The 23,783-nt window shown below is 31.5% G+C and overlaps 1 protein-coding gene and 1 long non-coding RNA gene across 4 annotated transcripts in view; one reads left to right on the forward strand and one right to left on the reverse strand.

The window, feature by feature from the left end:
- Positions 1-647: 647 nt before the first annotated feature.
- LOC126735153 (dynein heavy chain, cytoplasmic) overlaps positions 648-23,783 on the forward strand; it is an 83,205-nt gene continuing 60,069 nt past the window's right edge. For 2 of the 3 annotated variants that reach the window (XM_050439093.1, XM_050439094.1), the window contains exons 1-14: positions 649-1,080; positions 2,345-2,499; positions 3,066-3,181; positions 3,240-3,495; positions 3,550-3,699; positions 3,750-4,129; positions 6,305-6,554; positions 9,327-9,635; positions 9,696-9,831; positions 10,614-10,987; positions 14,311-14,646; positions 14,702-14,991; positions 22,926-23,168; positions 23,230-23,527. In XM_050439093.1, the coding sequence (XP_050295050.1) occupies positions 825-1,080; positions 2,345-2,499; positions 3,066-3,181; positions 3,240-3,495; positions 3,550-3,699; positions 3,750-4,129; positions 6,305-6,554; positions 9,327-9,635; positions 9,696-9,831; positions 10,614-10,987; positions 14,311-14,646; positions 14,702-14,991; positions 22,926-23,168; positions 23,230-23,527 (3,549 nt within the window). In that variant the 5' untranslated portion in view covers positions 649-824. Of the gene's footprint in view, positions 1,081-2,344; positions 2,500-3,065; positions 3,182-3,239; positions 3,496-3,549; positions 3,700-3,749; positions 4,130-6,304; positions 6,555-9,326; positions 9,636-9,695; positions 9,832-10,613; positions 10,988-14,310; positions 14,647-14,701; positions 14,992-22,925; positions 23,169-23,229; positions 23,528-23,783 lie in introns of all 3 variants that reach the window. The other variant, XM_050439092.1, reaches the window with a different exon arrangement.
- Positions 17,225-18,544, reverse strand: LOC126735167 (uncharacterized). The gene is made up of 3 exons (XR_007660339.1): positions 17,954-18,544; positions 17,508-17,639; positions 17,225-17,439 (listed from the first exon to the last, which is right to left on the reverse strand). It is a non-coding gene; the product is annotated as an uncharacterized LOC126735167 (long non-coding RNA).

Below are 23,783 nucleotides of genomic sequence, written 5' to 3' on the forward strand. Positions count from 1 at the left end.
TTTTGCAGCAGAGCCAATTGCTGCTGCTAGCTGCTTTTATGCGGCATTTTTTGTTAAATGCGGGAAGAATATAAGCCAATGTTTTTTTTTTCAGTATTGTTAGCATCTTGGTGCCGAAAGTATGGTTTAATGGGGGAGGATTTTTTTAAATGTTATGATAGATGGTGAAGGGGGAAGTAAAAATAGAAAGAAAATAAAACCATTTTGTTAAGTAAACACAAGCAAAAATTGAAATGAATATCATCATTTTCATGGTATTAGGATTATAAGATTCAAGTTTAGCAGAATATTAAACAATTATTTAAAAGTGCATGCATCTATCCCAAGTTAATTGAAACTTTGTCTCATTTTAGGCGAGGATTACTTTCTTTCATACACAAAATTCGTATAGAAATATATTAAAAATCTCAGATAATTTACAATTCTTCACTTTACAATTCCACAAACTCGCCCAAATAATCGAATCCAAAAGAACACGTTTTTAAAATATCAAATTGCCATATTACTGGGAATATCGCTTAAAATTTTATTCCGCTACGTTTCTTGCTGACCGCAGCCACACGTCCACTTGACATAACAAACGTCAATGTCAAAATGACAACCGTCAATTTCTTGACAATCAGAATAAATAATTAAAAAAAAACCACATACAGGAAAAAAATATAAAAAACCGATTAAAATCCCACCCAGGTCCGATTTGCGCATTCGCTTGCTGACTACACCTGCAGAATACCGTTAAGTCTATTAGTCATTAAATCGTCGGTCGATATTTGAAGTGGACGACGATATACATACGAAACCCGTAAAAAAAATTAGTTTTAACAATGGGGGACTCTCTGGAGAGTCGTGAAGGCCCTCCGGAGTCTCAAAACGTCCAGAGTGTGGCGTTGGTCGAGCTTACGGCGTTTACGAACTTCATTTTAAAGGCGGCCACTGTCTTACTCCCCGAGGACGATGGACAGGCGGAGCCCCGGAATCTTATGGCCGCTTTGGACCAAGAGAACAATCAAGAATGTATTAAGAAGTTCATTAGCGACCCACAGGTTACCACACTGTATATCCAGAGAAACTCTTCCAAAGGTAAGTGAATAATTTCTATACAGGAATTTTGGGATCAGGCAGATAAGTGAAATATCAGAAATTCTTCAGCAAGCCAACACACTAGACTTCATGGAATGTTTTATCTTGAATTATTTCATCTAGTAGCCTTATTGGGTTTGATTACTATTAGCCTAAGTCAAATTTAGTACAGTAATGAAAATACTGGAAGCCATTTCTGTACATTTTTTCATTGTACCTTGGCACTCTGAGAGCTTCACAGTCATAGACAGTTTGACATTAAGTGCAGTTACCGACTCACTGAAATTCAATAACATTTGCCCTAGTTTTGTTCAATTTTAGGCAATAAGTTTTCAGACATAAGTCTTCCAGTAATTTTTTTTTTAATTTATAAAATTGATAAAATAATGGTACATATTGTTCTTTTAATCTCATCCTATTGTATCCTACAACTAACAAAACTCTCAAGAGGCATGAGTACATCTGGTTGTACCCCAAGGATCTGATCTAGGCCCGGTCCTCTTTCTCATTTACGTAAGTGATAAACTTTCAGAGGGATGGTAACATTATACTGCTGTTGATGATACAGCCATGTACACAACATATGAACCTTCAAATTTGAAATATTCTGGTATTGATGAGGCACAGTCAGATGTGGAGGGATGATTTTTGGGCAAATAAACTTTGTCTTAACTTCCAGCAAAAACTCTATCAACTTCAGCCTCTGAAAGGAGCACATTGGCACTAGAGTGTCTATTTCCTGGGTTTTTACCTTGATATTTCCTTGATTTGGGACCAACATATCCTAGAGCTAAATAAAAAGTTGTGAAAATCAATTTATCTTATTTAGAGCTTCTCTTGAAAGTCCATACTTGCAGCCTATTATAGTTATTTTTCCTCAAAAATGATTCCTCAGAATTCTGGGATACAGGGATGATTGCTGTTAGTTTTGTTCAACTAGAGTTGCAGACCTTATCTCTGTCTTTTTATACTTGAATGTCACTCTTTATAAGGGTATACCCTTTTTTCTAGTCACATATCCATTCATTAATACCTGACCTGAACAGTTCCCACTTTTTATATCTGTATTCTAGTTTTTTGACTGTAGTTTTATAATATTAGGCTTTTCGGCTCATAATTAAACAAATAAAGGTCTAATATTGTAGCTATAACATCCTTGTATTATATACCTGCAACAACATTTTCTGATTGGCACACATAACCCAATATATAATTTAATAGCTCATTAGTTAACCAACAATACCATTTTTTTAAAATATTATAGATGATACAGACCAACCTCCAGAAGGCGAAGAAGAAAAAGAGCCAGTGGTCTACTATGTCAGTAATGAGGTTCACTACAGCAGCTCCAAGATGTTCAGCTTGGTCTGCATCAAGAGAAATCCAGTTATTGAGGCTGATAAAAGTATTAGAGCTCAAGTATGTCCGTTTAATTATATTTTACTTATTTTAAAGTCATAAGTCAAAAAGTGATTTATTGTATAAACCACAAGGTGTTGTTAATGAAGAGATGATAGCGAGGATGAAATTAATAACCCAATATGTTTATCTAAGGCGTTTTACCATTTCTTTAAAATATTATGACACAATTAAAATACAAGTTGCATTTTAAAAGTACAAATTATTACTTATTACTATAGGAAACTTTAAATATACATAAAGCAAACAATTAAATCAATTAGCATTAAAATAATTTAAAATTGGACAGTAGTCTAAAAATTGTTTAATATATACTCCTCTCTGATATACAAGGTATGTTGTTGAACCTTTTCTTTGATATCTCACCCTAATTAATTAAATATTTTTTCTCATTTTAAAATTTATATTTTGAGTTATTGCAGAAGTAGGGTTAGTTAAGTTTATGTAAAATAATGCTAAGATCATTTGACAGAATGCATAACAGGAATACACAGTCAAAAATCTATTTTTTTTAATGCTTACTTGAATGATTAAACAACTTTCACTTAACAAAACTTCTTTCTTAGGTGAGACTTTTAAACTTCAGTGAGGGAAGTCCTTATGAAATCCTTCATGATTATGTGAGCAAAACTGTTGCACCTTTTTTCAAGTCTTATGTTAAAGAATCTGGAAGGGCTGACAGGTAATCGGCCTTCTTTAGGGTTATCATTATATTATTGAAAAAACCATGATAAATTTAGGGATGGGGATAAGATGGCTCCCTCTGTAGAAAAAACGATAGCCGAACTAGAAATGGGTCTTTTACATCTACAACAGAACATAGACATTCCAGAAATCACTCTGCAAGTTCACCCTTATGTCGCTAACCTAATAAAACAGTGTGCTGATGAGGGAAGGACCCCTACTGTATCTGATTATAGTGATGTGGTTGAAGATTCCAATCTTTTAAATCAGCTTCAGCAAGGAGTCAATAGATGGATTAAAGAAATCCAGAAGGTATTAAATGGGTTGTAAAATCGGCTTTTATTTAAATGAATATTCTTACTATAGGTCACAAAACTTGAAAGAGATCCATCTTCAGGCACTGCCCTACAAGAAATCAGTTTTTGGTTAAATTTGGAGAGGGCTTTACATAGAATTTTAGAAAAAAGAAACAGCTTAGAGGTTACTTTAACCTTGGATATATTGAAACATGGAAAGGTACTTGTGATTAAGTCATTGAAAGCACAATTCTTCAACTTTTATTTTAGCGTTTTCATGCCACAGTTTCCTTCGATACCGATACGGACCTTAAACAAGCAATCGCAAAAGTCAACGACTTTAATCCGCTGATGAAAGATTTTCCCATAAATGACCTTTTATCAGCTACAGAGTTGGAACGAATTAGGGCGGCTGTTCAGTTAATTTTCGCCCATCTACGGAAGGTCCGCTCTACGAAATATAAAATCGATCGTTGTCTGAAATTGGTCGAAGCCATTTCGAGAGACTTGGGAGCTCAACTACTTAAGGTTTTGGGCACCAGGAGGTTGATGCATATACCTTTTGACGAGTTCGATAAGGTTATGATACAGTGTTTCGAGGTGTTCGCCATTTGGGAAGATGAATATGAAAAATTGCAGGCTCTTCTAAGGTAGGTTTTCTTTGGACAATATTATACACCATATTTCTGTCTTAGAACTGAACTATTTCAAGTCCACTTTTTTACAGGGTAGAATTTTTAGAGTTTAAAATATCTTAATAGTAAATAAAGAGTGTAATTATTTTTCTGTTAGTAGTAAACACAGGCTATATATTTTTAAAGAACTGCAGTTTGCCTTATGTAACAGTTCATGAGAAAAAAAATGTAAGCAATAGTATTTAAAATTGTAATCGACATGTACTAATCACTACTATGATAATAATAATAAACACATTTGTCAAATATACAACCGCCAACAAAACTTTAGCATTTTAATATATCCGAACATTATCTACCTTAACGTTTAATGTTACAGGTAATGTGTGATACAGAAAAGATTTTTATTTCTATAGGAAAATATTAAACATTCAAAATATATAATGCATAGACTGTCATTATTTCTAGTTTCCCATGATAGGTTGGATAGGCGGTAGTCGGTACAGGATTCTATATATTTAATTTTTTTCAATCACTCGAATTATACGTTTTTGCAATACAAATACATTTTCAGTCATGCTACCCCAGAATATAATACCCTACTTGAAAACAGCTTCAAAATTTACAAAGTACATAGTTTTTACTGTTTTTCCATTCAAATTCTTACTAACTACCCTAATATCATAACTTATAGACTTTCATTCATTTAATAATGATGTTATATGAGAAGGCCAGTTAAAAAAAATCATTAAGATATACAAATTGTATTCCCATCCCATTTGCACTTTTGAAACTTTCAGACATATCTGCTCTTGACTGTTTCATTCTGAACAACAGAACATTGTTTTTTCTGAGCTTAGCATTAGACCGTTTTCTATAAACCATTGTGTCACTCTTTGTAAAAGATCTTTACTTTCTTCTTTTAGAAAATACATTATTTGTCAAAATTATACAAAGTAGTGGCACCATAATACTACCTTGTGCTACGTCCATTGTATTTGACAAGACAGAAAAACTGACTTAATAATCTATTTGTCAATATGCTTACCAACTGTGTTCTGTTGCTCAGATACGACGACAAACATTTATGTGAATTTCTCCTGACACTGTATCTATTCAATTTCTTGATTAACAAGAAATCTCTCTGTTTCCAGACACTCATAAATTATAAATAGGTCTATAAAAATGCCAAGTCTTTCATCCCTTTCAAAGAATTTAAGTACTGTTTCAATAAAACCATACAAAGCCGTAAGTGTAGATTTACCTTTTAAAAAACCATGTTGATTTTCATTGCATGAGTTACTTTGGTTCATAAAACTTGTAGACGGGTTTATTACTATCTAACAGTTTAGGGTCATCTTTTTTACATAAAGGTTGAATAAGTGATGTGATTTTTAACATGCCAGGAAAAATACCATGTCTGAAAGAATGATTCATTATAATTAGATAATAGAAAGAACATGTTGCAGAAATTTTCTAGCAAGTTTTATTATACTTATTGGGATTTCTTCCAGGCCACTACTATGCTTGCTCTTAACACTATTTGCTAAGTCACATTTTTTTTTTCTTCTTTCTTTCTTTGTTCTCTATTTAAGGATTTAAGTAAGTTTGGCAATATTAGGCCTTTCCAGAGATTTGAATCTATTAGCCAATAGCACTGCCCTCTTTTTCAATTTTATTTGAAATTCTTAATTTACTCCCATTTTCGTGAGATAGTAATGTAAATGATTTCGTTTTATTATCTGATTTCAGCATTCGTGTTTTATCAACTTTTTATCCTCTTTCATCATGTTCTTTTTTGTTTGCTTTTACATATCTTTATAATCAATAATTTTGCTGTGGCTTGATAAGGTGAGGAGATTGTAGTATGGAATATTATTTTATGCGTGCAGTTTTATATTATTTGTCTTCTACAATTTATAATTTACGCTATTTGAAACCTAGACAAGTGTTTATTTAATTAAAAATGCCAAGGATTTATTTTATAATGGTCCTAAAGTTTCACATTTTAAATTCTTATTGGGCTAGATGAGGCAGTTTACAATATTATTCATACTTAGAATATATTGACGCTAACCGCTTCAGACATGGAGTAACGCTGAAATAAAAATCTTAATTTCGAAAAAAGTCCACGGGAGAATTCTAAGGAGACCATATAATATTTATGCTTAACCTTGGGTTTGTTTACAGAGATATTATAAAAAAGAAACGAGACGAGCACATAAAAATGGTTTGGCGCATCAATCCCCAACATAAAAAACTGCAGGCGCGTATGGAGCACATGAGAAAGTTCAGGAGGCAGCACGAACAGCTCAGGATGGTTATAGTCCGGGTGCTGAGACCCTCAATTAGGGAAAACCAGGCGCCAATCGAAGGAGAGGAGCTGGAACAGCCCAAACCGATCTTCTCTTTGGATGCTGCCGATGCTAATGCAATCGAAGTGAGTGAATTGATAAAAATCATAATACCCATACAAATTGTTTATTGTGTTAATTATAAAATCAGTATATATTCAAATATCAGGGAAAAAAGATAGAAACGGTTTTAATTACACGTTAAGTCTTAACAAATACAGTGGAAAAAACTGCCATAAAAATTAAAAATAGGATCTAACACTAATTGGATATTACTGCACTAAGCCTAAATTAGTCTAAAATAAAGAACTTAATTCATTTAAAACATCTATTTTACAAAAATGTAAATTGGCAGTCAAGGGAACTCTTCAATGCTATGAAATAAATTTTATATTAAGAGTCATTTTAATGTCAAATTTGCCTTTAAGAAGGAATGAGTAACGTACATAAAGTGTATCTAACTGCCTTGAGATAAATTGGGTCTAATTCAACTTTAAATTCAAAGGTTTATTGTCCAACAGGAACAAATCCAAATAATAGGACAATTATTATTGGAATATTGACACATAATGCAATAAATTCAGAAATGTAACAAATAACAAGATCAAATTCACAATTGGTATATAATAAACCTAATAGTAGAGTAGAGTAAGGCTTCTTATAGCACCTTCTTCTATGGATGCAGGGAACAGCAAAGTTCAAACCTGATAGGAGATCTGAAGCATTAATTTGATTGTTGTATATTTTAAATAAAAACAATGAACTCCCACAAACAACAGATTGATGGAGACTCAGTGCATGAAACCTTGAAACTGCTGACTGTATCTCCTCTTAAAGTCTTAATGTATACAACATCTATCTTAAAATTAACATAGTTGTAGAATTTTCATTGAATTAATTTCTGTTAATATAATAAAGGTCTTTATTTGTCTATTACATATATTTGATAGGCGCTCTATGAATGAAATATAATTTTATTTTAATAGATTAAACAGCATATATAGTATCGGCCAAAAATGGAGAAACTTTTAATTTATTTTCTAATCTTATTAGAGTTAAGGTATTGAGTATTTTTGAGCGACTACATACTAAGAATGTTTATCCTTAGTCTTAGCAATAAATACATACAAAAAATCCAGATTTTTATCAAAGGAATGTAAGTAATCAACGCAGACTTTTTTTAATGTGGACATAAATAGAGAAACTTTTAACTGAATAGTTCTTGTTCAGATCAGTTCGTTTTTAATTTTTGAGAAGCTCAATTTTTTACCATAATGCCTCGATGTGTACATTTATCAGTTCAAATAAAAGAACTTATATAAAAGCTAGAGGCAAAAAAGACCTTATATAAAAACTAGAGGCACTACTGCTGTTATTCGGAAGCCAGGTAAACATAAAAAAACTACATCTGGAACTGATAAGCTGATTAGAAGATGTTCTATAAAAAATCAATTTACCTCTGCTGAAGATATAAAAAAATGTATCCAATACTCTTTCTCTCAGTTCAATCTATTCGAAGATGTTTATGCGATGAAAACTTAAAATCTAGAAAACCAATGAAAAAACCTTATATTTCAATGAAAAATAGACAAACGCGTTTGAGTTTCCCAAAGGGACATTTAGACTGGAGTTATAATGAATGGAAAAACATCTTATGATCAGATGAAAGTAATTGTCATTTATTGGGATCGGATGATATGACGTTCAATAAATCAAAGATACAACCCTAAGTACAGTAAGCCCACAATAAAAAATGGAGGTGATAATGTCATGGTATGGAGATATTTTTGTAGCAAAGGGTCCACTAGTGAAGATAGAAGGCATCATCACTGGCCAATATTATTTAAACATCTTAAGAAATAATATGCACCCATATGCTGAAGATAATTTATCGTTAATTTGGACATTTCAACATGACAACGATCTGTCTATCGGAATTGTCAAAAATTTCTTTAGCTCTCAACAAATTCGGGTTTTGAAGTAGCCAGCTGAAAGTCCTATTGAGAACTTGTGGGAGCATCTAGAAAGAAAAGTTAGACAATCAAACTCTAATCAATTCCATAATAAAGATGATTTATTCCAAGCCTTGGATGAAGCATGGAATTGAATGTCTGAAGATGTTATTCAGTCTTCTTGAATCCATGCCAAGACGATGTGCTGAGGCTATAAGCAATAAAGGTTATGCCACAAAGTATTGATGTTTTTTTTTTCAATTTTCTCTACAATAGTGGGAAATACAGCATGAAACCCAAAAGTTTCGCCATTTTTGTCCTTAAAGTAAAAAATTGACAATACATATTTTTTTTTTGGAAAATTTGTTTTTTATTTAATTTGTTCAGATTTATAGGTGTTTAAAAATGATATTTCAAATTGCTTTAAAATTACTTAAGTAAAAAATAAATAAAAAAAACAAAAAGCTCCTCCACACAATGGAATATAGGTATATATTTTAAATAATTTGTATGCAAGTATTGTTCTACATAGAGGCAAATAAGTATGTAAAATCAAATAAATTCAATATCAATAAGACTAAATATTGATCTTTATATAGGTACAAAATGATAATGCTGTAAATTTGTTAATGGTTGTTGCAAATTAAAAATGGATATAGTCTTTATTAGGTTTATAATGAAAAATTACTGTTAAGGCCTTGATGACAGTTATTTGGTAACTGTTTTAAGGTCTGCAATTAAAAAAAAACGGGAAAAAACTTTTAATTTTGACAGATTAATTCTGAATTTCTTCCAGGCAGTTCGGATACATCTTTCAAATAATAAATGGTATCAAAGTAAACCACTAAATAGTTTACTTTAAATAGTTTTACTCTTACTATTTTTAAAAAAAAAAATCACCTTTAGGAAGTAAACCTGGCGTACGAGAACTTCAAAGAAGTGGACTGCTTGGACATCTCAAAAGATGGTCAAGACGCCTGGGAAGCGGCGGATAAACGCTATAACGAGCGCATAGATCGCGTCGAGGCCAGAATCACCGCCCATTTAAGAGACCAACTCGGTACCGCGAAAAACGCCAACGAAATGTTCAGAATCTTTTCCAGATTTAACGCTCTGTTCGTCAGGCCACATATTCGAGGCGCCATTAGAGAGTACCAGACTCACCTAATCCAAAGGGTCAAGGATGATATTGAGGCCCTACATGAGAAGTTTAAGGTGTTATTTTATCGGTTTAATTAAATTTCTTTATGTAACATATTTATTTTTACAATGAAGGTTCAATATCCTCAAAGTAACAGCGCTAAGATTAGCAAGGATAGGGACTTACCACCGGTTGCAGGTTCTATAGTTTGGGCCAAGCAAATCGACCATCAGCTTACAACCTATTTAAGGAGGGTTGAAGATGTTCTAGGTGAGTTAAGATTTTAATTAGACAATAATTTTTATTTGCAAAATATATTGGGTAGTTTTGCAATTTAACATTATTTTGATTTTCCTTTCCTCCAGTTAAATTTTAAAAAATATCAAGAAATTCAACGTTGTAGTAGGCAGCTCTAAGAAGCGATAACCAATCACAATAGTCATCACTAAATTTACAGATAGCTAGTAAATGCACTTTAATGTTAAATGTCTCGGTTGACAAGCGAAAATCACTCACCTTCAAAAGGATAAAGGTGAATTCTAACGATTGTGTTTTACGCAAGCAAAGTAATTGATCACGTGTCCGCAATCGTTATCAAGTGATTGGTTAAGCTATTTAGGATTGTTTCGGGTTTGATGTTTATAACGTTTAAGTCAAAGTTTACTTTAGTCATGCTATCTCCTACATCTAAATAGTGATTTATTGGTTCTATAGGACTCTGGCCTCGATAATTTTCGCAATTTTCCCTTAACAATTTCGGTGCAATAAGTTCCAATACTGTGTAAATGTCTATGGGTCTCTCTGATGTTCAAGATGTATATCCCTGGATCAAATTATTTTCGTGATTATTTAGTTGCCCATAAAATTTTCTTTAAATTTATTGGGTTTCGTTAAGTTGAGATCCTTATTTTAAGTTTGGTGATAACTCTCTGCATCCAGGCCTCGAAAACTTCTAACGTATACCACTTAATTTTTCGTAACCTTATCATTGCATATCCATGTTTGTTTATGTATGTTCTCTTCATTATATTCTCTCTGCCTTTCTCTTTTAGGCAAAGGTTGGGAAAATCACATCGAAGGCCAACAACTAAAACGGGACGGCGAAAGCTTCCGTCTCAAATTAAACACCCAAGAGATCTTCGACGAATGGTCCAGGAACGTGCAGCAACGCAACTTAGGGGTGTCCGGTCGAATATTCAACATCGAACCGGTTCGATCGAAGAACGGCCGCGGGAACGTTCACAAGTTGAAAGTGAATTTTCTACCGGAAATAATCACGTTGGCGAAGGAAGTGAGAAACTTAAAATGTCTCGGCTTTAGGGTGCCTTTGGCCATCGTTAATAAAGCGCATCAGGCCAATCAGCTTTATCCTTTTGCCATTTCTTTGATCGAGAATGTCAGGACTTACAAGATGACACTCAAAAAGGTAAAAGAGAGATTTAATCCTGTTTTTTATTATTACGGTCTTGTCGCAGTTTTTATTACTGAATTTACACATTAGTCAACAGAACTTGTTAGGACTTATTTACTAGTGATTAGTATACAGGGTGTCTCAAGGAGGATGGCACATTAGAGATTTGAGAAGAATGGTAATGTCAACGTTGTCAGTTTAGCGTAGGAGGGGCAACATTGCATGATTACAAATGTTTTTAAGAGATAGATTTTTAGCCTTTATTTAATAATTTATTTATAGTGAATCAACAGCCTTTAAGGCAATTACAGATATAATTCTAATAACTAAAAAAATTAAGTAGTAAAAACTAAGTTTTTACTATTAAAAACACATCATATATACAATTAATCTAAAATAAATAAATCATAATTATCCAGCAGAAAAAATTCGCAAATTATACAACGAAATCTTGCATCTGTATAAAGTCTTATGAATCTATCTAAGCTAATTATATTTAAGTCAATAATATAAATATTAAAAAAAGTGTACATTTTATAGATTGGTGAACCTTTAAAACTGTTTTTCATGTGAAAATCTAAGTTAAGATTTTCTTTGTTTAGTGCTGCCAATACTGACATAGAATGGAAGCATCGAAAGTATTTCAGGAAAATTAATTTAATTGATTAAAATCTTATAGATATATATAAAAGACAAAGTGCTTTTTAAAAAATATATTTCAGGTATTTAGGCTCTACACGTTTTATAGTTTTAGTCCATAGCTCAACACCAGACTGTCAAACAATCCTAAAAAAATACTCAACGTTAGAAACCCTGACGAATCTGACAATAAATCCTACGGTTTATATATCTTATAAATCTGTAAATACCAGTTAACAATCTACTGTAACATCCAAGTCTTTCTCATGCTTTCTCAGTCTTGTAATTCAGTACCAGTATTTATTAAGAGGTAAAGACGTAGTCTAACTTTTTTTTAATTAAAAGTAAAATTATTTAAATTACACAAACATATAATTCTTCCTAATTTCTTTGTAAATTATGACAATCCTTCATTGAACTTATTTCCATCTAGATTTTTAAGACCTAAGGTCTTTAAATTACTTACAGAACTTAACACGACATTAATAGCAATTAAAAACAGCAGAGGACCCAAGTTGGAGCCTTGGGGAACCCTATTGGTGCTAGGTATAAACATTAGACTTAGACCCCTTGACTTCAATATTGATGCCAGTCATTTAAACGGTAATTTAAATTAAAATATTTGTCACATTACTTATATAGAGAGCATTTACTGCCTATATCTTACTTTATCAAAAGCCTTCTCCATAACGGTATAAACTACATCAACTTGTATTCTTTTATTCAAATCATTTTGTACATACTGGTATAAGTTAATAAGTTAGTTACTGTTGATTTTTTCGGTAAAAAACCATGTTGATATTCGGATATACTTTACTTCACTTCATCCTATGATCGACCAACCAAGATCATTTTAAAAACTTTAGACACGGAGCTCAAAATAGTCACAAGTCGATAATTTATCACTTTACCAACCAAAATGTAATTTTAGTTTTTTTTAATTTACTAAATAAAAATCTTTCTTTAGCTTTAATCACTTTAATTACTTCGAATTCACACATTCCCAACCTGGCATGACAGATATATGTTCCAAAAAAAAAATTATTAAGAATTATCTACAGATTCATTACTATCAGAACAACGACAGATCTATTCCAATTTCTAATTTGGAATAACATGCACATCTTTTCCCAATTGGCTTTTTTTTATGAAATTTTACATTTTTTATTGTTTCAAATTTTTCTGGCATTCTATTAATATGCACCTCAATTGATAATCTGGGATGGAACTGATCTATAGGCAACAATGGTCAAATAAAGTCTCACCAAAAAAACCCGCAAAAAGGGACTTATTTCTAACATAACATTAGAGCCATTACATAGTTCATTAATCTGTAAAAAATTAGTAAACTCTCAAGAAACTTCAATCTATAATGAACGTCTATATTAACATCCAGGTATTAAGTAAACAACGACAATGTACAATAATTCTCTTTGGTCAAGCCCTTATTAAGTATATCACATTTTGGTTTTTACCTGCAAGTATTTGATTTCTGTCCCTTCAAAGTATCACTTTGCCCACACTAAATTCCTGGTTATAGAAAGAACAGCTTAACCATGTTTCTGTTAGGGCAATTACATTTTAATAGCGTTGCCGTACTCAAAAGATCTAATGTGCCATTCATTTTGGTGTGCAATTAGTGCTGCCTTGAATAAAGTAAATTTTTCAATTAGCATTAATTTTTTTAAGAAAAAGTTATTAAATTTCTTTTTCTGTCCTTCTAATACACATATATGAATAAGTTATAAAAAGTGCTTTAAATAAGCAAAATTTGATAAGGAAGATGTTTTCTTGAAGGAAAGGTCGTTTTGCTTCGCCAGGGTTGTTTTGAGAGAGATAATCAATATTTTTAGTTTTGCTTATTTTTAATGTTTTAATGTTAAAGTGTTAAGTCTGATGATGATGAGTTATCTCATGAATTACACTACACCTTCAAGACAACATCTTCCTAATTAACCATTCACTCCCCTCCCAAATTGGACTTCTTTAACGAACGCAAAAATTAGTTTATTTTGATGAAAAAATAGTCCAAGAAAGCGCTACTAAGACGTACGTACATAAAGTAGTTTAGGTAAAAAATCAGGCTCCTACTATAATTTAACAGTCATTATTGTTCTAAATCATAGCTAACACAAAGGAATAATCAGCAAAGGAATGATGTTAAGGTAGTTTCAAACTGTTAGCTGTGTATCAAGCATGATGAACAGCATGGCAAAAAGCTTATAGTATGTAGTGTGTCCTTTCAAAGTGCGAACATTATTGTTATCTATAAATGATATGACGATCTAGAAGTAGTTTTATTCATTGCAATGTATGCATAATTTAAATGAAATTATTTTACTCATGTTTTAAATCAATTTTCCTTAATGAATTTATGTTCTTATTAAGTGAATGAAAAATAGAATTCAGGTGATGTATTTATGTGGGTAACTTAATACTGAAGCCCTGAAGATGAATACAACAAAATTCAACATAATAGTTTTCTTTAGTGAAACAAATTTACTTTACTAATTTACTCTTAAACCACCTCTGATTACAATTCTTGGCCACTAATTTAGAAAAATAGATCAAAAGGACACTCTATTACTTGAAAAAAAAAACTTTAATATATGTTGCAGGCGACCAAAAAATCTTTAACCAAATTAAGCATGTATGCTTTTATGCCAATTTTAGCCATAATAACTATATATTCCATCTAGATCGAGGACAAAGCAAGCATTATCCCGCTAGTGGCCGGTATGCGCAACGACGTTCAAACTCTAATCCAAGAGGGCGCCTCCTTAGTTTGGGAGAGCTACAAACTGGACCCGTACGTCCAAAAGTTTTCGGAAACAATCGTGGGTTTCCAAGAGAAAGTGGAGGAATTAGTTATAGTCGGTGAACAATTGGAAGTCGACGTGAGATCTTTGGAAACTTGTCCCTATTCGGCCCAAACGTTTGCGGACATTTTATCCAAGATCCAGCACGCTGTCGACGATTTGAGCTTAAAACAATACTCCAATTTACATATTTGGGTCACCAGATTGGATGAAGAGGTACAATTTTCAAAAAAAAAATTGGTATTTATTGCAATAGCAAATTAATTTCCAGGTGGAAAAAATTCTGGCAAAACGTTTACAAGCCGGTATCGAGGCTTGGACGGCCGCTTTGGCAGGCACGAAGAAAGAAATCGATCATAGTATGGATACGGATGCCCCGGAAAAACCTACGCACAAGCCAGGGGGAGACCCTCAGATCCAAACTATGGTTCACGAGGTCCGAATAACGAATCAAACTATGTACTTGTACCCCAGCATTGAGGAGGCAAGGTTCCAGATTATGCAACAATTGTTTGCTTGGCAGGCTATTGTTACTTCTCAGCTTAGATTGCAGAGCAGCAGGTAATAAACATAACATAAACAATTTATATTAGCCACAAGTAGTTAAATATGACTACTTGTGGTTAATATTATTATAGGTATAAAGATACTCTAGGTATAAAGATATAGTTTGCAGAATTTTAATATAGAAGCAGTTTCTGACAAATAATAACGCCCGTTTTAAGTAATAACCCCATCTCTCTATATTAAATCTTTAAAAAATGGCAGGTTTTTGTGATTAATGAAGTTGTTTCCAATATGTGGTCAATTTGGAAAATGCCTAAAATGTATTAATACCTTTCTAGCTATCAACGATAGTAAAATAGTTTATTCAATTATGTTTATAATTTTTTCTTCTATTGACTGACAAAAGTACTGATCAATTTTTTTGTGCTATAATATCTTTTGTTTTTTTTCGTTAAAATATCATTTGAATTACAAATATTAAAAAGAAAAACAAGTATTTTATGTAATTTGGTGGTCCAATTCAAATGACAGAGGTAAAATTATAAAATATCTAAACCTGCGTTTCTTTATGTTAGAATGCGCTCTTTAATATAAGGAAAAGAAACAGGTCCCCACAAAAAACTCCAATGATGGCTATTGCTTGTACAGAAAAAAAAAGGAATAAAGATTTCTTTTCAAAAATGAAATAAAAAAGTATAGGACTGTATCTAAAAAATTAAAAATGGCATGGATATTTATAAATCTACTTAAATTACTAAGTAGCCCATTTTAGAGAGATAAAAAAATGATAAACACAAGCGAAAGAACTATTTAGCAATAAATGATTATTTTTTAGTTAATAAAATAACACTTTGGCATTTCTCTTAATTTCAAAAAGGCGCAATTTTGTTGTAATCTTGTTAACATCCCTCTCTCTTACCTTTCCAAGATATTTGGTGAAATAACCATTATGATCTATAACAGGCATCTGTCTGGAATTGATTGAACTAATTTTTTCCATTTCTTTCTCGAAGGAAGCACAATTTGTATTACTTATATTTTGGTCTGCAATTTATAAAAAAAATTCAATAGGATTTAAATCAGGAGACTGTGATTGCCACTTTAATGCCTGAAATAAATTCATGTATTAAAGTGGCCTTTGAATAGTTTTACCAGCTTTTTTTGGGTTGTTCTGAAACTTAAATGCTAATGATAAATTATACACAAAATAAATAAATAAATAAATCTAGTCATTAATAAGTAACAATAAAAAAAAAACAAAATGGCGAAATCTAGCAAATTTTGCTATTCTACTCGACCACACTAAATCACATTACATGAAACCATTAATAATTATTATAATATAACTGGTTTAAAATGGAAATTGAGGTAGAAGCAAAAGCTTTTTGCGGAAGTGCTGCTATTAACAAACATAATATCTAATTTAATATTTCTGGCAGAAAAGTTGATGATCTGATGCAGAAAGTCACCCAAATGAAGTCTCCGGCGATTTTTCATTCCTAGCCATGGAGGCAGACCCAAGTTTTGAGACATATTTACAATTTTCACGTTACTTGAACTTTATTTTGTTCAAACTAAGGCAAGGAAAATATATAAAGTCACAATAGTTAAATCTTGATAGAACTAAAGATTCAGACAACACCTTTTTTAAGTTCAAATTAAGATATTGATGATTACAGTACAACAACTTAAGCTATAAAATGCTTATAGTTTAATTAATATTTCTTCCTAACTTCATTAAAGTGACATTCAAATTTTAGTTGTGAATCCAATATTAGACCCAAATTACGAGCTACGTCAACATATTTCTGGGGAGTATGATTAATAGAAATCTTTATATTGCTCTATTCAACTTTACCCTTGCTTGCAACTAACATCACGTTAAATTTAGTGAAATTAAAGTCAAATTATGTTCTGCTCATAAAAGGCAAATTTGTTCGTTATTAGCCACATTACTTGCTTCGATAAAATGATTGAGGTCAAATGAAACACAAAAAATACAGATAAAATATTCAACTTTAAATTATCTTTCTTAATAATTTTGTGTTCTTTGAGATAGTTAAGACTTAAGTAATTACAGAGCAGGTAATTCGAAGCCAGAATCTTTTGAGAGAAATATATTTACATTAAAGAAATACCTATAATGTATCCCTTTTTTTAAATATTCAACTTAATACTGTACCTTAAAGAGAACATTCATAATTTAATTGCATTCACTTATGAGTACTTTTTCCAAGCATCAGAAATTGGTTCATTCAATCATTTAAAATACTTGCCTTTTAATGTTACCTTGTGATGATGCCTTCTCGCCCTGTTCTTGGATGAAGTCATTTTCGGAATTTTTGTCCGAAGGATTCATGAAGACCTTTTGATTTTGATTCACGTATGAGAAATTAGGCACTATTAACTGATCAGCTAAGTTATCCATCGAATCACTATTAAGTTGAGTCTTAGAGTTAGAGCTTATGCGGTCTGAAAAATGTTCGTGATCATCTCCTGTTTCTAAAAGATATTGCACATTTTATTATTTTGTGTTGCACTAGACCAATATGTTGGCTAATAAAACATACCATGTTCTGATTCCTGAAATGTGTAGCTTTCAATGTTTTCATTTTCAGGCTCCTCAATTAAAATGTCTTTACTTTGTTCAGCTTCCGGAAAAACGGTAATTAACTGTTTTGGCTTTTTAGTATTTGTTACATCTACAAATCCAAATCAGTAATCAGAAAAAGTTCTTGTGTTCTTTTTCCCTATAACCACTAATAAGGCCGGTTTATACATTACGAATTATCGTACGTTTTATTGGCTAATATAAAATCGAAATACAAAACTAAAGTTTTTACGAAATGTGTAATTTTTTTATTTTATTTGCCGTGAGAAGTACGTTTTGCTATTTACACACTATGTCGTAGCGTGTATAAGCTATACACGTGTACGATAACTCGTAGCGTGTAAACCGGCCTTTAAACGCAAAAACCTATCAAAATATATCTATTATATTCTATATTCAGCTTACCTTTAGATTCTTCTTTGCTCTTTCTTTTATTCACTGCCAATTCAAGTATATTTTCTATCGAACTAGACGATGCTAAAACAATACAATACGTAGGTAATAATTTATCGCGAAATTAAGCTTGCTAATTAAGTATTGTTTATTTTTAATGACTGAATAAATATAATGAATGAATATAAAAATCTAGATAATTTTGTGGTTTTAGCACACCCCTCTTTTAAAAGGGGTGTAAACAATCTTGACTATATCATCTCCTTTACTTTTTACCTCATTACAAGGCCAAACCCGCGATTTAGTTGTATTAGTATGTATTTTTACCTACCTTCGCTAACTTCTTCATTTCGTCTTTTTTTTGCCGCCAAAACAAAAGGATTGTCTGGAGCGCCTACTAGTTTTATTGCTACACATTTTCCGCCGTGCATCTTTTTCTCATGTGTAGGTTTATATTCTTTCACAAACTCTGAACCACACGATAAACACTGAACTCTTATTCTATTCGAACGTACTTTTTTTTCCATCTTAAAACACCAAAACTTATCCAAAACTTCAAAATGTATTTAAAAACTGAATAAGAACAATAATTCACCTGTTTGTTGCCGCCAAAACTAAATTTTTATTTTATTGGATTATCTAGACGGGATGCTAGTTAAAATTTTGAAAATCAAAAAAAACAATGTTGAAAATTTTTATTTTTTATTAAAACAATGTAAAATTGACCATCCCCTGTTCCTTAAATCTAATAAAACATAACACACGAAATATATATGTTGTAAACATTTTTGGTTTCTTTTAAAACCTAACCCAAAAAATAATAATAATTTTGGCTAAAAATTGGGTCTCCATAGGATATTTAGGTAGATCTGGCAACACCGTTCTTGTTTCTTAGGACGCGCAATATTTGCCGGTCAGCTTTCATTGGTCGAAACGGTTTTGATAAACGGGTAGTGCTAAGTAGTCTTGATTTTATTCTAAGTGATATTCGCAATTATTATTTTCCTTTATTTTATTAGTGCATTGTGTTTTGTACTTTCGTGATTGTGTACTTTCGTCGTTGTTTAAAAATTTTCGTTATGGGTCGTAATAAACGAAACGTTGTGGATAAAAAACATTTAGGTTTAGCTACTTTTCGTAAAAGTAAAAAACGTATTTCAAAAAACGTCTGGTATAGTTTAGGTGAAGTGACTTGGTCAAGCTCCAAAATTGAGTATGTACAAAATACAATCAACATACTACATATACGCATTAAAATAAACTGCAAAATATATTACGATATTTAGTGATCGATTCCCGTATATATTTACGGTGGATTCGAGTCTTTCCAGCACAGCCTCCGGCGCGGCGGCCCGTTCAACAATCAATATTTGTCAGATAAAGATAGGCAAGTTCGGCGCGGATAACGTGAAACAGACGAAGATACGAGATTCTCTCGATGCTGCTGGGATTGAATTGTGGACGGGCCGGAAATAGGAAACAGTCGCGCGCTCAAAAATAGGAAATGCAATTATTTTATACGTTTCATTATTTTTATTTTACAGTTTTCTTCAACTAAACAAATATAAGCAAAATATTAACTTTTATTGTGTTCCATTATTTATAAACGTAATTTTTTATTAGATATTATATATTATACGACGTGTTACAAATTCCTAGCTTACTATTGGGATCTCGGTAAATATAAGAGTTACGAAGATGGTTAAATTTAGGACGAAGTTTCGCATTTTTGAGCCGAAAAATGTGCCATTTGAAAATTTGTTTAAAAAATATTTAAATTTATATTTCTTGTTGGGGCGCTATTGGACCACCCCTTTTGTACGTGGAAATAATGTTGCGAAGAATCAACCATTTCTTAAGATGCCTGCCATAATATATAGGTCTGTATATGGTAATAATTAAAACAATTTTGAATTTTGTGAGTGTGTTAAAATTAGCATGGTGAAGACTTGGCTCACCCTAAAATCGGTTTCGCGTTTATATTATACTGTAGTTCTTGTTGTTATTCTATTTGTTATATACTGTTATTTTTTTCTTTTATTTACTTTCGTCTCAACTTTTGAACAATAAAAATGAAATTTTTGCGGCCTTTTAATACTAGTGATAATGAATCGAATAGTTGTGGTAAATAGGTATTTTTAGGCATTTCATAATCTGTTAGTTTATGATCGCTTTACCGATCAAATTTTAAGAGAGCATCAATTTTTTAACACGTGTCATTTTTGACCTGAATATATTTTAAACCTGCATTATAATTTTTAAACATAATGTACTTTAAAAAATATCATTAATATTTGCTTAACAAAAAAAATACAGTACTGTTTTTTTAAGATAAAAATTCAAGGTTAAATTAAATTTTTGACATTAAAATTAACGAGTCACTTATTTTGGGTATTATGTCACTTATATTAAATATCAATTTAGAAAATACTATCTCATACGCTCAAATATTGAAAAGAAGAAGAAAATAGACTTATTCACATATTTAAAATATATTTGAATTTAAATTTTTAACAAAACCTTTCGTTATATTTACTTTAATGTAAGTTCAATAAGTCTTAAATACAATAATTTAAATAGATATAATAGATACCGCGAATGAATCCAATTATAATTCATGCCAATGACGAATCCAGTTCTGAAGAGATGGATAGTGATGCTAAATAGATAAGCATTTTTGGACGTAAAAAAATGTGGGTGCAAAATTATGAATACATAGTTAACTTCACTTATATTTGATTTCGATAAGCCCAAAAATTTCATTTTCAATTTCATTTCAATGAAAATTCATTGTTCAGCGGAAATTTTTGGGCTTATCAAAACAAATATCAGCGGAGGCAAGTATAACAATATTCTATTGCAGCACGGCCACGACATTATTTTATACCTATGTAACAACAAACCACCCAACTTTTTGACAATTTTTTTAATAATTAAAAAAAAACTGTATATTTCATTAAATCTAACCACGACTTTTGCGTGACTCGATAAATGTTTTTGTTGGTTGTAAAATAACTTTTAACTAAATTTTTACTATATATATTAAGCCAGAGAACAACGCGTTATATGCACGCCAATGCCCTATAAAGAAACCGCCGCGTGCTAAACGTTTTTAGTTTTTATACTTGTCCAAGTAACTTCACCTAAACTATAAATATAATGCTTTTTTTTTGTAATTAATAAGTGTACAAGGTGTCCCAGTATATGGTCTAGAGATGCTCGTAATAAGAGCGAAATATGTAACCGATTTTATTTATTATACAATTTTAAAGTTATTTGAGACCGGTGACTTGGAGTTTTATACAGTTTCCGTGTTTTTGGTAGAGGGCGTTCGTCGCGTTAGTTTTTACTTTTTTAGAACATAATCGCACTTTTAGGTTTTCATAATATGTGAATGACTTAAATTTACTAGATTTTTAGCAATGCAATCCTAAATAAAATAAAATTAATACCTAAGATTATTTTTTAAAAAATATTACGACTTTTGTTAATTCTTATATCTGCCGTATTTTAAAAAGAAGATCCTCATTATTTTTAACATATTTACAGATTTTACAATTTTCATATTTAGTTCATTTAGATTATTAATTATAGGACTATCATAAACAATTGATTTCAAATATCCCCAAATACATGGGGTTTAAGTCTGGACCACGCGCAGGCCAAAGCAAAGGTCCTCCACGGCCAATCCAACGTTCGGGATATTATTCGTCAAGATAATTGCGTACATGTCGAGAAAAATGCGCGAACATATATCTTACATAAAATACATGTTCATCTCTATGTTATCTCGTTGATGGTTTATCTCTAAGTACGAGTCTCCGTTCAAATTATTAAAATTAAATGCCCATTTGTAGTTTCAAAAATTAGTACTGAAATGGGAATTGAGAAAAAACTTACATTTGCTATCATTGAAAATGGTTTCTTACATCTAAAAAGGAACCACAACTATTACTATCAAATCCAGGGACATATTTTAAAAATACGGATATTAGATAAATACGAATAGGACATTATTTCAAAAATATGTCAGCTCCCTAGCGCATCTATGTTTCTAACTCCTGTCGGCTTAAACGAAATAATTAAACAAATCTCTACACTGAAAAACCATGGTTCTCCAGAACCTGACAAAATTCCCACTAGACCAATAACGATAATATGTAAATTTATTTCAACACCTCTTGCTTCTATTATAAACTTAATTTTCACTGATGGTCACATACCAAATTACTTTAAGCAATCGCTTATTACTCCTATATATAAAAAAATCAATTACCAAAATTGAAAACTATCGCCCGATAAGTATTATAAATAATTTTGCCATAATGTTGTAAAATGGTGTATTAAGAATCGGTTGTGATTATCTTTTTGAATTCACTTGATATTTTGTCAGAAAACCAATTTGGATCTACAGGCGGACTTCATAAATTACAAAAAATTGAATATAAACAAAAAATGCATTGCGGTCTAAAAAAATATCTACTTCGAGAAATTATAAGCATCACTTGTTAGTTGAATTTCTCCCTCTGAGCAGTAGAATTATTATTAATTTGAAGTTTATTGACTGTTTCAGTCCAAAGTATTATAATTTATTACCAAATGAAACTAAAGCAATTAAAAATAAAAAAAATAATAATAAAAGAATGAAAGAATATATTTACGAAAATATTAATAAATTTAAGTCTTGCATGCTAACCTAAGTATAAATGTCTTAGAGGTGTAGAATCACATGTTGGTTTGTCTTTTGAATATTTGTTTCTTGTTTATTTATTTATATAAGATTTTTCTACTTTGGATGCTGGATTCGAAATTTTTTTATATATTCTTTTAATAAATAAGGTACAATAGTTTAATTTGTAATAATTTAAGGCACACACACAGGTTTTAAGTCACTTAGGTGCCTAAGGCATAATTTATTATATAATGTATCATGTAATATATTAAATTGAACTGAATTAAACTGAAAATACTTAAATTTATTTAGGTATCAAGTAGGAATCGATAAACCAGTGATGGAAACCTACAGGAACATCTTAACTAAACTCCCCACAGGCCCAGAACCGTTAAACAACGCTTACAATGCGATTTCTGGAAAAATTAAAGAGGTCCAAAAATATGTGAACCAATGGCTCACATACCAAGCCTTATGGGACCTGCAAGCGGACACTTTATACGGCCAACTAGGTCAAGATATCGGCAAATGGATGCGGTGCCTTAACGACATCAAGTAGGACCGACAAACCACCCTAAATTAAAAGAAAAAATCTTTAAATTATGCGCATTTTTAGGACAACCAGATCCACCTTCGACACCTCGGACACGAGACGGGAATTCGGCCCTATCGTGATCGATTTCGCCAAAGTTCAAAGTAAAGTTTCGCTTAAATACGACTCTTGGCACAAGGAGACTTTAAGTAAATTCGGGGCGTTGCTCAGCAATGAAATGGCCACGTTCCATTCGAACGTAAGCAGATCCAGGTCAGATTTGGAGCTGCAAAGTATCGAGGCCGCCAGCACTTCTGATGCTGTTACTTTTATTACTTACGTGCAACAATTGAAGAGGAATATGAAACAATGGGAGAAACAGGTACATTTTTTTTTTGAAGTATATAGTTAGTAGGTAAAAGAGTAGATATCGAAACAGTCTTCTGTGCAGAAAAAAACTGTATAACTAAAAAAAATAGGTAGAGCAAATCACAGTTCCAGCATGAAAGTCATATAAGAATATATTAATTATTGTTTCAAGAATTGTTCCAGGGATATTGTGCAGAATTACAGACTCATTGCACTGTGAAAATGGCTAAAAATTTATTTAAAAATTACCGATTTTATTAAAAAAATAA

This window comes from Anthonomus grandis, chromosome 4 (genome assembly GCF_022605725.1).
Source record: "Anthonomus grandis grandis chromosome 4, icAntGran1.3, whole genome shotgun sequence".
Lineage (NCBI taxonomy): Eukaryota > Metazoa > Arthropoda > Insecta > Coleoptera > Curculionidae > Anthonomus > Anthonomus grandis.